General features: G+C 41.8%; 1 protein-coding gene across 2 annotated transcripts in view; it reads left to right on the plus strand.

The window, feature by feature from the left end:
* WDR35 (WD repeat domain 35) overlaps window positions 1–15,079 on the plus strand; it is a 136,992-nt gene that overhangs the window by 98,315 nt on the left and 23,598 nt on the right. For both annotated transcript variants that reach the window (XM_073625339.1, XM_073625340.1), the window contains exons 23-25: window positions 309–441; window positions 3,023–3,133; window positions 10,000–10,164. In XM_073625339.1, coding sequence (XP_073481440.1) covers window positions 309–441; window positions 3,023–3,133; window positions 10,000–10,164 — 409 coding nt within the window. The remainder of the gene's footprint in view (window positions 1–308; window positions 442–3,022; window positions 3,134–9,999; window positions 10,165–15,079) is intronic.

The raw sequence follows: 15,079 nt of genomic DNA on the forward strand, positions 1-15,079 counted from the left end.
TGCTAAAAGAGTGGTGCTTATGGATGACTTTCACATCTCTGGTTGAATAGTGCATTACTTAATGCCCTCTAGGTTGTGTGTCAATGCTTTAGGGGACCAGACCCAATGTTCGATACCTATGTGCCTGAGCCCAAAGTTGGAGCAAGTCTGTGTGAGGACACTTGCGATTAGGGGGTAGCCTATTATCCATCTATGTCAGCACAGGGCTCCAGAGTGGGAAAAACGAGGCTGGAGTATAAAGAGAAAATAGTCATGAGGCTTCAATTAGCATTATATGTCTTTTCTTACTGACATTTTTCTGTGTGTAGGTTGAACGCTGTACAGTACTATATACAGGGCAGGAATCAGGAACGATTGGCAGAATGCTACTACATGTTGGAAGATTATGATGGACTTGAGGTTTTAGCTAATTCCTTACCAGAGAACCATAAATTGCTTCCTGTAAGTTTATCATCAAATTGCTACATTGTATATAGGATAATGTACATTTCTACAAAACAGTACTAAGATACTTTCTTTTTATTTGCACTAACATTCAAATTTTCAGGAAAGTTTTTTTGGGTGTACCCCCTTCTTCTAAGTTTCAAGCAGGACTGATACACACAGTTTTAGCAAAAAGTAGGACAGTCTCTGGAAAAAAAAGCTTCAATCCCCATTTATACATTGCTATAACTTTTATAAATGTATAGGGGATGTAAATGCATGGGGCCTCAGGACAATTGCATTTATAAAGCCCACAGAACTTCTATGTTCTAATATGCTTAAAGTGGTTCTAAAGGCAGAAGGTTTTTTACTTTAATGCATGGGTGCTCAACCTGCGGTCCTCCAGTTGCAGAACTACAAGTCCCATGAGACATTGCAATGCCGACAGTTAGGAGCATGACTCCCAAAGTCAGAAGCATGATGGGATTTGTACTTCCGCAACAGCTGGAGGGCCGCGTGTTGAGCACCCATGCATTCTCTTCATTAAAAAGGGAGTAAACTCCCTTTATGATTTTTATATATAGGTAAATATATAATAAGGCTTACCTATAGGTAAAGTAAATATCTCCTAAACGTGAACTGTTTAGAAGAAATTTAATTTAGATGCAGCCGGTGAGGTCACCAGCGCATGTGCTCTGAAGGAACGGCATATCTGGGCCGTTCCTTCAGAGCAGTGCCTTTAAAAAGTGACTCCCGCACACATGTGCAGGAATGACATCATTGCAGGCTTGGCTATTCATATTACCGAAGACTGCAAACCCAGAGGAAAGACGAGTGAAGATGGAAGCGCCTTCAGCTGTGACAGCATGCTGCTGGAGAGCTTTGTTTTCAGGTAAGTCTGTCAAAAACTGCTATTATTTTTTTTTTTTTATATTAATGCTCTCAACTACCGCTTTAAGATAAAAAATAAAAGTTACTGCAAGGAGCCCCCCTCCTTCCTGAATACTTACCCGAGCCATTCTTGATCCAGCAATGCGCACAAGAGCAGAAGCTCTCTCGGCTCTCTCCTTCCCCATTGGCTCAGACACAGCAGTAGGAGTCACTGGCTCCTGCTGCTGTCAATCACAGCCAGTGGGGATGGAGTGGGGGCGGACCGAGTACACATAGAGTCGGCTCAGGAGCAAGCAAGCATGCACGGGTGGCTCCCATAGCAAGCTGCACTCGGCTGGGGATGGGGGAGGTAGCAAGAAGTTCTGGTGTGGGACTCAAGAAGAGGAGGATCGGGGCTGCTCTGTGCAGACCATATTACAGAGCAAGCAAGTATCACGTTTCTTATTTTTTTTAAATATTTTTTTTCCCTTTATAATCACAAACCTGGGAATTGACATTGGATACATAAATGCACAAGCAGAGGGTACCTTATTTAAAAACAGTAGCTGAATTAAAAACTAAAACGTGACTTTTCTTGCAAAAGACAAGCTTAGTTCTACCTCATTATAGGTCAGTGAGTCAACCACATTACTTGATCCACATGCTATTAACCTTAAAATTATATTTGACACTAGATCCACTTTAATCTCTTGTCTAGCAAGGTACGTTCAAAAACGGCCTGGTATATAAGGGTTTACAACAAGTTCACGGCTGCATTAGCAGTCATGAGCTTGGTGTTGTTTTTTAACACCGGGTGGCTGTAGAGCTGCCTGATAATTTTTACAGCACCAGGAAGGTGCTGCTTCGTCCTTCAGTACTTGGGGTTCCTGGGTCTCCAGTTTCTCTGGGGGGTTAAGGCCCACAGTAAAATGCTCCAACTCGTTGTTTGGGAGAAGATTGAGGAACATCTATTTCTTGATCTCCTCTGCAATGAATAAACCTGCAAGTGACATAATTCACATTGTTCACAGCACAGCCTGTGCTTGAATAGCTTGAATAAGACAGAGACAAACAAATAGGGACAGACTGAGACACACAGATACAGAAGGTGCAGAAAGACATTCCAGCAGGGTTGCCAACCACCAGTAAATTTACTGACAGTTTGTAAAAATCAGTGATTTTTTTTTACAACTGCCAGTAAATATCAGGGGCTGATAATTTCATGCTGTGTGGACTTTTTAAGTGTAAATCAAGCAAATTACTTTGTTATAGGTATTGTCAGTATTTCCATATAATGTTTATACTGTTTAAATATCCACTGTGTTAGTTTTCAATAGGAGTTCTGTAATTTCTCAGGTTGTCAGTAAAAAAATGTGCTCCACCAGTAAATTTGCCATGTTTTGTCAGTAAAAAATGCTGCGGAAGGTTGGCAACCCTGCATTCCAGGTAGAATTCTCACCTAAAAATGTAATCTATTGACAGTACAATAGGCTGCAATCATCTTCAAAAGATGCACCAACATAAAGGCTACATTTTTCAAGTTATTGGTGTAGGAACAAAGCGAATGAGTTAACTGTGGTTGTGGGTGGGTGTATTTTAATGGTTTGACAAAGTTCTATATTGACAGCATAGACCCTTAATAGATAATTTATATGAAAATTGTGGATTTTGTCATTTGGTTACTACATCTCAGTGTGATCAGCATTTGCTTCTTATTGTTCTTGTCCAGGACATTGCTCGCATGTTTGTGACAGTAGGGATGTGTGAGCAGGCTGTGGCCGCCTTCCTCAAGTGTAACATGCCAAAAGCAGCTGTAGATGCATGCATGCACCTCAACCAGGTAAGCTGTAGTTGCATATCAGTACACAGATACAGTTTTGTAATCTGTTGTTTATTGAGATGCTAAATCTCCATTCTTACCCTCACTATTTACTTATAGCTGAACTCCATCCTTCCTTACACACTGCAAGCTAATCGGAGCACAGAGAATCTGGTGCAGCTGTGCATGGTATTCAACTTCTAACTTCAGCCTATTCAGTTAAGCTTTGACAATAAAACCTAGAAGCTGATTGGCTACCAGATTCTGTGTACACCAGTTTTAGTAAATTCCTACATAGTGTGCATTAGAAGCTACAGCAAGTCAGATAAAACCCTTCTTATTTCCAAGCTGGTGGATGTCCAGCATCATCTAGCACTTTGCCCCCAAGCCTTACTGTCACTGGTTTCATTCATTTGATTTATTTATTTATTACAGATATGTGTATAGCACCGTCAATTCACGCAGAGCTTTACATATATATTGTACATTCACATCAGCCCCTGCCCTTAAGGAGCTTACTATCTAGATTTTGGTTCCTTCAGTAATAGGGGGTCTGCATCACATGTTGGCATTACTTAGGACAGTCTGCATGCAGTTCTAGAAACTGACATTCATCATGGCATTTTGATGTTTGCATAACCCGTCCCAAGAGCAGGGTGCTATGATGTTTTTCAGAAAGATATATATATATATAGCCCCTCACAGCAGCCATAATTTGCCTGCATTCCATAAAGAAGCAAAGAGAACCAGTGATAATGTCACTGAGTCCATAAGAAAGTATGTATTGAAAACAGGTTTTATTTAAAAAAATTAATTAGCGGTGTTGATAATGGGAAAGGACTACATCTAGGGACTGTTAAAGGATAAGTTCACCTTTGGGAACATGTTACATGTTCCCCCTGTTTTTAGGGTGGAACATGTAACATGTTCCCAATGCTGCAGCCGCTGCCCCCTTTCTCCCTGTGGCAACAGTATGGGAAGAAGTTTCTCGTACTAGCTGTCACTTTTAAAATCAGCACGGCCGTGCGGGGCTCCACCCACGTGGCCACGTCATTCATTCACACAGCTCTCTGTGTGAATGAACTACAGGCCCCCGACATCCTTAGCGGTTGTCGGCTTGCAGTTCTCAAAAAACTACCACGGCGCTGTGGAGCCCATATGGGATGTACGGCACACAGATATACTGACAGATCTGAAGGAGACCTGCATGGCACCAGTGAGCTTCTGATCGCTGGGGCAATGCTTTACAGGCTCCAAAAGAAAAAAATTATAAATGCACATTTTTTAAACTGCAAAAAAATGTGCATTTATTATTTTTTTTTTCAAAAAAGTGGACTTATTCTTTAAAGGCGTTATTTTACATTTTTGTTCTTGTGTAAAGATAAACTTTAACATTCTCTTGAGAATGGATATGCTGATGCAAGGCCATTTAATGTATAGGGATTACAGGACATGCTGGAACTTGCTCTACATTTGTCCATCATTATCATTGATATCTGTTTTAGATGTCAGGCACACAGGTACGGTATTTGCTTCTCAAACATCCAGTGCTTGACATTTCACTCTCATCTCCACATGGAAATGGGAAATGCAGCATCAAGTCCAGTAAATATCAGCATTTATGTTCAGCTTGGCAGGAAAAGTTGTTAAGAAAAAACTTTATTCAAAGTGGAACTCCAGGCAAACAGCCAAATACCATACCTCCCACCATTTTCAGATGGGAATGGGGGGCACCTACTATCAAACGTATCTAAGCATAGGACAGGCCCCCTGCTACACCCTCTTAAAGGAGCATTAACCAAAACAAAAGGTTAAATAAATCCACAAGGGCTTCTTTTTTACCACTGCTATTCCTTTATATTGGCTTTTAAAATTTACAAATGCACCAATTTAGAATTTGGATGAAAAGTTTAGCACTGGGAAACACTTTTTGAAAGATAAATAGTGCATTTTATATACAACTATATAGATCAGACCAAAATGAGGGACAAATGAGGAGGAATGAGGGACAGAGGGACATTGCTCCAAATCAGGGATAGTCCCTCGAAATCAGTGACAGTTGGGAGCCATGCAAATACACATACGGTATATAGCTTTAGTGTTTTACCTACCAAAGGATTTGCCATTTTGTGGTACCACCTCTGATAGTCAGGAAGATCACTCTGCCTAGTTTAGCATTGCTAGCTCCTGAGATTGCTTCATTGATTCCTGGGTTGGCTCCTTGCTAAGTGAGCAAAATTATAATGCTAAAGGTGACTTTAAAGTGAAACTAAATTCTTATAAATTCTCGCCTCCACCTTCCAGCAGTACATCCCTCGCAGGCCTCTGTCATCTTCTATACAAACGAATGACAACCACCTCAACCTATGACTGGCCTTTGCAGCTGGAAGGGTGATGCATTTCAAAGAACAACAAAGAAAAATTCCCTGCCTACTCACCAACCAGTCTGCAACAAACCGAATTGTCCTGTCTAATGCCCCGTACACACGATCAGACATTGATCGGACATTCCGACAACAAAATCCATCGGATTTTTTCCCAAACTTGTCTTGCATACACACGGCCGCACAAAGTTGTCGGAAAATCCGATCGTTCTGAACGCGGTGACGTAAAACACGTAGGTCAGGACTATAAACGGGGCAGTAGTCAATAGCTTTCGTTTCTTAATTTATTCTGAGCATGCGCGGCACTTTGTGCGTCGGATTTGTGTACACACGATCGGAATTTAACCGATCGGATTTTGTTGTCGGAAAATTTTATATCCTGCTCTCGAACTTTGTGTCGGAAATTCTGACGGAAAAAGTCCGATGGAACCCACACACGATCGGAATTTCCGATCGCACTTTTTCCATCGGAAAATCCGACCGTGTGTACAGGGCATAACAGTTCACGTTAAAACCAGGGGTTTAGTTTGCACACATTTGCAAAAACATGCGTAAGTTACAGGGCCACTTCACGGCACCCTAGTGTACTGCAGTCCTAACTCTATAAATTTGAGTCTCCAAAGTTGGAGCACATATAAAACAATGGATAGATTGAGGACAGGTATGTCTGGAGGGAGCACACCCCACCTTAAAGGTACAGGGGCACAGTGGACACCCAGCAAAAGCACAATGGCAGCAAAGGTATCCAGTGCGTCCCCTCACCAATTAACCAACAGTACAAACACATGGGAACCATCCCAACCTATAACTGGCCCACAAAGAAGGGCGATGCATGTCAAAGAACAGCTCCTCACTGCCATTGTGCTATTGCTGGGTGTCCGGTGCGCCCCTGTACCTTTAAGGAGGGGTGGGCTCCCTCCAGGCATACCTGCCTTCAATCTATCTGTTTTTATTATATACTGTATGTGCTCCAAATATGGCTGGGCTGGGTTCACATATGCTGCGGCTGCGGTTCCCAGCATGGGGTCCGATGCTTCCCTGTTCACAGATTCAGGTTCGCATCAGGTCCACATTTTTTGCATGAATTCGCACCTGAATCTGAACCAAAGACGCACAGGGCCCTTTTTAAATGCGGACTGCGACTGCCCCGGAGCTTTGTGAACCGGCTCCACTGAGAGTCGGTCACACTCTCCTGTCATGCGAATTGGATGCAGGGAAATCTGCATCCAATTCGCATGTGTGTGACCCCCCGCGTTAACATTTATAGAGTTAGGACTGCAGTACACTGGAGTGTTGTGAAGTGGGCCTGCAGCTCTGTCAATTTCTCCCTGGCTCATTCTGGGTTCCAGGTCGGCTGTTGCGGTGGTTGTGCAAGAGTTCTGCTGTAAAAAGAAACATTCTGAATGATTTCATACCTATGTGTCTGTGTTTTACCAGATGGGGATTCAAATAATACGACGTGCAATCCTTATACTTGCCTCTCGGCCCACCAGAATAAGAACACATGCATTGCCTTGTGGTGCTTTGATGAAAAAAATTGTCTGGTACATTTTGTGGCCAATGGACAATGTACGGGGCCCACTGTAAATGCATGCACAAAAAACGCATGATTACACGCATGCGAAAATACTTAAGTACAGTAGGTGTGAATGGGCCCTATTGGTTTTTGGTGAATTTTATTTTAATATTTTTTTAAAATTTGGATTATTTGTATAAAACCTTTAACAAATAAATACTTATTACAGAATGACCCAGGTTTGTAATGTACACTCTACTTTCTATTAAGAAAGCCAAGCATTACCTGTTAATGGTACAACAGGTGTCCATGTTTATGGGTAATTTTCACCATACATCTATGGCGGAGGATTTCTCTCCAGGAACAGCCATGTTCCTTTCTAGGTTTTTTTTACTAATATAGGAGCACACAGACTGTTTTTATTGTATACAAACTTTCATGAACTTTACGACCTGCAAGTTGAACTATTGGCGTGGAGGTCACATAGACATGCTGTGTGTAGACCTTGGTGCCCTTTCCTCTGAGTATCTTTATGTTGTGTTTGCAAACACAAGAAGTGGGAGGTAGAAATGTCAGCACACGACAGACCGCTGTTGTGCTCCTCTGTATTTCTCTGTTCATGGATGGAGAGAATGTCTCCTCTGTGCCTATAGAATGATGTATGGTAAAACAGCTGTTTTTCTCTAGGACTAAATGGTTCTAATCAACCACTTGTAAAATTCCTCCAGCAACTCCGATGTGCTAAATCCTTATTTCTTAAATATACCTGTCACACACTGTAGAGTCAGGTAGTTTATCAGTTGATTTGTTTTCCAAAGAAAGAAAAATAGCTTATTAAAGTGGTTGTAAACTGTGGCTGGCTTAAAAAAAAAAAACACCTGTAAGACAGTGGCATAATGTGCTAGTATGCATAGCATACTAGCACATTATGAAATGCTTATCTTAGAACGAAGCCCTTTTAGCACTTCGCTGTCACCGCTGAGAGGGCTGACATCTTCCCCTGGTCTTTCTTCTGGGTTTGCGGGCTCTAGCTGTGCGATTAGCCGGAGCCACGATGACGTCAGCTATCGCTTCCGGCACGAGACTCTGAAGTTCCAGCAAGGTATGCTGGACCTTCAGAGTGCATGCGCCGGTGATGTCACTGGCAGCACCCAGGGTGAATATCTCCTAAGGGGTGCTCGTTTGGGAGATCTTCATTTTACCTATAGGTAAGCCTTCTTAAAGGCTTACCTGTAGATAAAAATCACAAAGCAGGCTTTAATACCGCTTTAAGGCCTTTTAAGATCAGGAAATGTGTGCTTTTACAGCACATAGATAATAGCATAACATTTCCTAACAAGCAAGTAGAGAATGTCTTACGCAGCATCCTGCTTGAAACAGTAGAAAGTGTAAACTATCCCCTTGTAAAACAACCCATTCAATTTAAAATAGAAATGAAAGGCAAAACATTTGTATTTTTGTGTTCATAGATATAAAAAACAAAGAATGTAAACCCCCCCCCCCCCTTTTTTAATACTTGATCACATTCCCTCTGTTCTTAGCTGCTTAAGAGCTGGGGGAGGAGAAGCAGCAACACACTGAGCTTCCCAGTAAAAGGCTGTGTGTGTGTGGGGGGTGTCTGGACAAGTCTGATCATTGGAGAATAGGCTGAGTTCTCGGCATAGCTAGAGAACTGACCACAGTGAGATCTCCTGCTTAGTGTGGTTAGTTTTTATTAGGAAAGCAGAGGGACTGGCAGGAAACCCAGGGATTTCATACAAAGGAGGCAATACAAAGAGAACAGGATACTTTCTCATACAAGTACATGGTACAGAAGGCACATATCAGGAGTATGAAATGTTGAGTTTAGATATTCTTTAAAGGTTTTGTAAACCCTCGTGTTTTTTCACCTTAATGCATCCTATGCATTAAGGTGAAAAAACTTGACAGTCACCGGCTCCCTAGCTCCCCCGTTTTACTCACCTGAGCCCGTTCGTTCCCTCGGCAGAGACGCGCTGTACATCTCTACCTGGGCTTCTTGGCTCTTGATTGGATAGATTGATAGTAGCGCAGCCATTGGCTCCTGCTGCTGTCAATCAAATCCAATGACGCGGGTGTCGGGGGCAGGGCAGAGTCCGGCATTCTGTGTCTATGGACGCAAATGCTGGACTAGGGAGTGCGCCCGCTGGACTCGAAGAGCGCTTCTCCAAGGGGGTTTACCGATGCGAGGAGGAGCCGTGAGCGCCGTTGGGGGACCCCAGAAGAGGAGGATTGGGGCCACGTTGTGCAAAACGAACTGCACAGTGGAGGTAAGTATGATATGTTTGTTATTTAAAAAAAAAAAACTAGGGTTTACAATCACTTTAAGCTGGCCATATCCTGAACACATTTTGGCCAGTTCATGATGAACTGGTCCATATTCGATCAGTGGGTGGCCCTGTCAATCCCCTCCCTTCCTACATCCCTCAATGGAGAATTGTTGCCTAAACAGTGCATGCATCCAATTCGATGCTGCTGCTGTTCGGGTATTTTGACAGCTGTCAGGGCTGGCTGTCAGAATACAATAGCTGTAGGGAGAGATTTGTCCATTCAGGTTGGGTGGATGTAGGAATATGTTACACTTTTTTTTTCTTTTTTTTTTTCGGCTTGCAGACTGAACAGATAAAATCTATATGTGTATATCCAGCTTTATTTATTAAGTTGTGTGTGTTGCTTCATAGTAAAGAATATGTTTCCTCCCTGTAAAGGAAGTATACTATTTACAGGCTAGTTAGGTAAAGGGGCTTTGAATGGGGGTGGGAACAGATTTAAGATTAGGTACGTTTATTTCGGACTTCTACTTTAAGAAGGCTAAAGTGTAAAACTGGGAATGGTTGAATGTATTGTAAGTTTACAAGCTGCATGTATTTGATTTCTGTATAACACGCTATCGCATAACTATAGCTCCATTGTTAAATTCAGAGAGAAAATATGAATTATATTTCACACTTTTGGCTTCTTTCTTACAGTGGAATAAAGCCGTCGAGCTTGCCAAAAATCACAACATGAAAGAAATAAGATCACTGCTTGCCAAATATGCCTCCCATTTGTTAGAAAAGAACAAAACTCTGGATGCAATTGAACTTTATCGCAAAGCTAATCACTTCCTAGAAGCTGCTAAGCTCCTGTTCAAGGTATGTAATGACACCATGTTAGGTCAGCTGCAGCCTGTAATACATGGAGATGAAAGGATAAGTTCACCTTTGTACATGTTATATCTATATTTAGGGTGTAACATGTTACAGTACAGCACCTGCCCACACTCCCCTCCCCTCACCCTCACCCTGTGACAACGGGCAGGGTATCTTCTCCCTGCCTAGGGTGCCAGTAAAACACTTTTACTTTACCTTATCCCTTGGGCCTCCCACAGCTGGTACTCTTTTCTTCTTTCTGATGCTCCAGTTTGTGGATGGGCCCCTCAGTACCTTCAGTTGCAATGCAGGACTGATAGTGCTGCATTGTACGTAGGGCCCTCACAGCTGATCTCTGACAAGAGCGACAAAGAAGAGATTTTAGGGGACTGGAAGTTGTTAATTGTTGTATAAGTTGTATCTTGGGAGAAATTAGATATAACTTTTGTGTAGCTAAAAAAAAAAAATGTGGGTTGCTTGTATGGTGTTCGGACTAGCAAGAATTCCAAGTCCTACACTTGCTCCATATGACTGTTGTCTGGCATTACATTGGGATTTTGTTTTCACACTGCAGTCTTGACGCTGCTTTGATGGTCCATTGATTTTTATTCTTCAGTGTTTACATTTAGAGAAGGTAAATCCTCTATGCTAGATTTTGTTTTTTTTCGTGCCTGAACAGCTTTGAGATTTACTGTGATGGGAATAGGCAGTGATATTGGAGAATATTGTATAGACCGCAATAAAACCTTCGTCTATTTGCTTCGTCTATAAACACAATGTAGTGATGAAGCGATTCAGTCAGCCTTATGCATAATATTATCAAAATGATTTTGTTGCTGTAGCTTTTATTTGAAGCTCAAGGTAAAAATGTACAAACAAGGCTAAAAGGAATGCCATACTGAGATAAATATGAAGGCTGGCATTGCTGGCCTTCTTCCAACAGATGCTATTTACCTGGTTGCTTCTGGTTTTAATGCTTTCTGAGTTCCTGAGCTGTGACTATGCAGACAGACCCTCCAGTGTTATCCTTTCCATAAGTTACAGTATACGCTCTTCCTAAACTTATATTAGTCACCCAGCATTTAATCAATCCCCCTAACAAAATTTCACCAAGCCCAGATGACTATAATCACAAAAAGAGAAAGAAGCTTTCTAAAAGAGAATATCAGAGTATGTCATGTAGGAGAGTCTGCATACCTGCTGTAGGTCTTCCACTCAAGGTATTAAAGACAAATACGATTATTTTCTTCTCATCCATTGAGGGACACAGGACATCTATAATGGGTTATATTGCTGCTACCTACAGGAGACATTCTCCTACTACTGGCAGTATAACCCAAAGGCTAAGGCGGAACTAAACCCACTGATTTAACTATTCTCCAGAACAGTTACATTCGTGCCTTGAATGAGAATTGTCATAATTGCTAGTGTGCTTATGTTAGCTTATAACTGAACAGTCAGGCCATTAAATGGCTGGTTTCACAGCTGATCATGTGCAGCAACATGGCAACTGTAGATCAACCAGAGGCTGATGCCACGTACACACGAGCGGACTTTCTGGCAGACTTGGTCCGGCGGACCGGACTCCGTCGGACAATTCGATCATGTGTGGGCTCCAGCGAACTTTTTATCCCCAAAAGTCCAGCGGACCTAGAAATAAAACATGTTTCAAATCTTTCCGACGGACTCGAGTCTGGTCGAAAAATCCGCTCGTCTGTATGCTAGTCCGACGGACTAAAACCCACGCTAGGGCAGCTATTGGCTACTGGCTATCAACTTCCTTATTTTAGTCCAGTCGTACGTCATCACGTACGAAATGATCAGACTTTGTTGTGATCGTGTGTGTCCAAGTCCGTTCGTTTGAAAGTCTGGCGGACCTACGCTGCAAAGTCCGTCGGAAAGACTGTTGGACCTAGTCCGTCGAAAAAATCCGCTTGTGTGTACGATGCATAAGATGACAACTTCCTTGGCTGTAAAGGATAGGAGAGTTTAGTTCTTCTTTAAAGACTTCCCGTGTCCCCAAATGGACCTGTAAAACATTTTACGGTTAGTATAAAAATCTTATTTTGTTTTTTTGCAGAACAGGTCAGCAAAAGTAGTCTGCATACTGTATGCACATCAGCACATGTTTCTACACATCTGCATTCACACCATGTCCATTGCATGAAGCTCGTGTTGATATGAGTGAAATGCATGTGAGTTGACATCCATTTTTTTTATGCGTTTTATTGATGTACAAGCTATTTTGTTCACATCAGGAGCCAAAGTACTTTGTTTTTCTTTCCTTAACATGCATTGCAATGCACTCTGATGCTTTGTAACATGTTGCACCGTGTTTTGCTACAGGCAAATGCAGCACGTTCCATTTTCACAAAGTGCGCACCAACACAATGCGATAGTATGAACTAAGACTACTAAAAACAATAGATTTTTGCTTGTTATTCAAATAGGCTTGCATTGATCAATACAGCCCAACCCATGTGGTGTGAATGGGCTCTTAATGTGAATGATCTCGTTAGTTTCTCCAAACCAGATTATAAAGGAACGCCTCATATTTTACTTTGAGCAAAATATTAACAAGTGCTGACATCTAGTGGTGGTTTGCTATACATACACCTTTCCTTAATGTTCCTTGGTTGTCTAAACAGATATTTTTAGAATATGAATTCATGACCTCTAGAAAAGTTCCTGCTCAGGGTAAAATTGGCATATAGTGTGTATTAGCACTGAATTATGTACCAGAGCAAGTAAAAGAAACATAGCTTAGGGTCCCCTCCTCACACCATTGTTGGTGCATCGCATTACTGTACCCACTTAACATGTGTTGTATGAAGGCATCCTCTGATTTGAATGGGCTGCTAATGTACCATAATGCACACAGGTACATTTGTTTGAGTGCGTTTAGCAAAGTGTGTTGAGGTGCCATTCAGGCAGGAAAACATCTAAATGCAGATATGTGTAAACGCGTTGCAGATAAAAAGTTCCCAGAGCGAATGATTAGATTAGAGCCTAACTAAAATAATTCTGGTGCAGGTTTAAATGTTAGTCTGGCTTTACACCATTGCATTGTAACACACCTTACACTTGCTGACACCCCAAAGCACTTCCACAGTGCATCTGCATTGTAGTGTTCTGCCTAGGTTCACATTGCTGCGGGTTAGAAATCGTGTGGGTTCAGCTGAACTCGCACAATTTTATCCCAGCAATGCAGTCCGACTTTGGGGGGCGATTTGACAGACATCTGTGCGAGTTCCTGCACAGATCTCTATACAAGTCGCCTCCCGAAGTCGCCAAAAGTAGTACAGGAACTACTTTTGGGAATCAGTACGGCGCCGCAAAGTCCACACTGATTCGGACGGTGCCATTGCTGGCAATAGCCGCTAATTTGGCATGCAATTTGACATGTCAAATCGCATCAATTTGAACCTAGGCTCTATGTCAGAAAAAAAGACTCAGCTGCAATATTTAGTCTGGTGTGTTTTAAATGGAGAAAGTGTCTTAATTCAATGCAATCAGAGCAGACAGGTGTAAATGGAGCCTTAACTAAAAAATAATTTATATATATATATATATATATATATATATATATATATATATGATATAAAAAGTCTACATACCCCTGTTAAAATGTCAGGTATCTGTGATGTAAAAAAACGAGACAAAGATAAATAATTTCAGAACTTTTTCTAACTTTAGCCTGGGTTCACACTGATGCGAATTTACAGCAGGTTTGATGCGTTTAGGAACACACAGATTCGCAGGTCATGTAAAAAGCACAGTATTCCATGGCTTTGGTTCACATCTATGCCTTGCAAATTTGGTTTGAGGAAAAAAAAAAGGGTCCTGTGCGTGTTTACTGCAGGTGTGATGCAAATTCCTATGGTGCAGTGCGAATTTTATCTTCATAGGCTTCAATTGAACTTGCAGTAAACAGTTCACATCTCTGCGACTTGTTCACTGTCTGCCTCCTGAAATTCACAGTAAATTTTCAGTAAATTTGCACCTGTCCACCTCAAAACGCAAGGCAAATTCTCACCTCACACAGGAAAAAAATAACGGATCAAATTCGCAGTAGTGTGAACCTAGACTAAATGTGACCTGTAAACTGTACAACTCAGTTGAACAACAAACTGAATTTTTTTAGGTGAAGGGTAGTAAAAATCTCTTTGTTTAAAAAGGGCAGTGATGTATCCCTGGTAACTACAGGCCTGTCAGCCTAACATCAATAGTCTGAAAGCTCTTGGAGGGAATGATAAGGGACTATATACAAGATTTCAGTAATGAAAAATGGTATCATTAGCAGTAATCAGCATGGATCCATGAAGAATCATTCTTGTCAGACCAATCTATTAACCTTCTATGAGGAGGTGATCTGCCATCTAGATAAAGGAAGGTCTGTAGATGTGGTGTATCTGGATTTTTCAAAGGCAAACTAAGGTCTGTCGCCATGGACCATAGGGTGAGTACCTGGATTGAAAACTGACTACAGGGGTGAGTCCAAAGGGTGGTGATAAATAGGGAATACTCTTAAGGGTCTGGTATGGAAAGTGGGGTCCCCAGGGTTCTGTTCTGGGACCAATCCTGTTTAATTTATTCAAAAATGACCTGGAGGATGGGATAAATGGCTCAATCTCAGTATTTGCGGGTGATACAAAGTTAAGCAGGGCAATAACTTCTACACAGGATGTGGAAACCTTACAAGAAGACCTAAACAAATTAATGGGGTGGGCAACTACATGGGAAATGAGGTTTAATGTTGAAAAATGTAAAATAATGCGCTTGGGTGCCAAAAATATGAATGCAATTCGCTATCTAGGGTGAGAACCTCTGGGGGAATCTAGAGTAGAAAAGTACCTGGGGTCCTAGTAGATGATAGGCTCAGCAAGGCCAACAGAATATTGGAATGCATTAAAAAGGA

Source organism: Aquarana catesbeiana, linkage group LG04, assembly GCF_042186555.1.
Source record: "Aquarana catesbeiana isolate 2022-GZ linkage group LG04, ASM4218655v1, whole genome shotgun sequence".
Classification (NCBI taxonomy): Eukaryota; Metazoa; Chordata; class Amphibia; order Anura; family Ranidae; genus Aquarana; species Aquarana catesbeiana.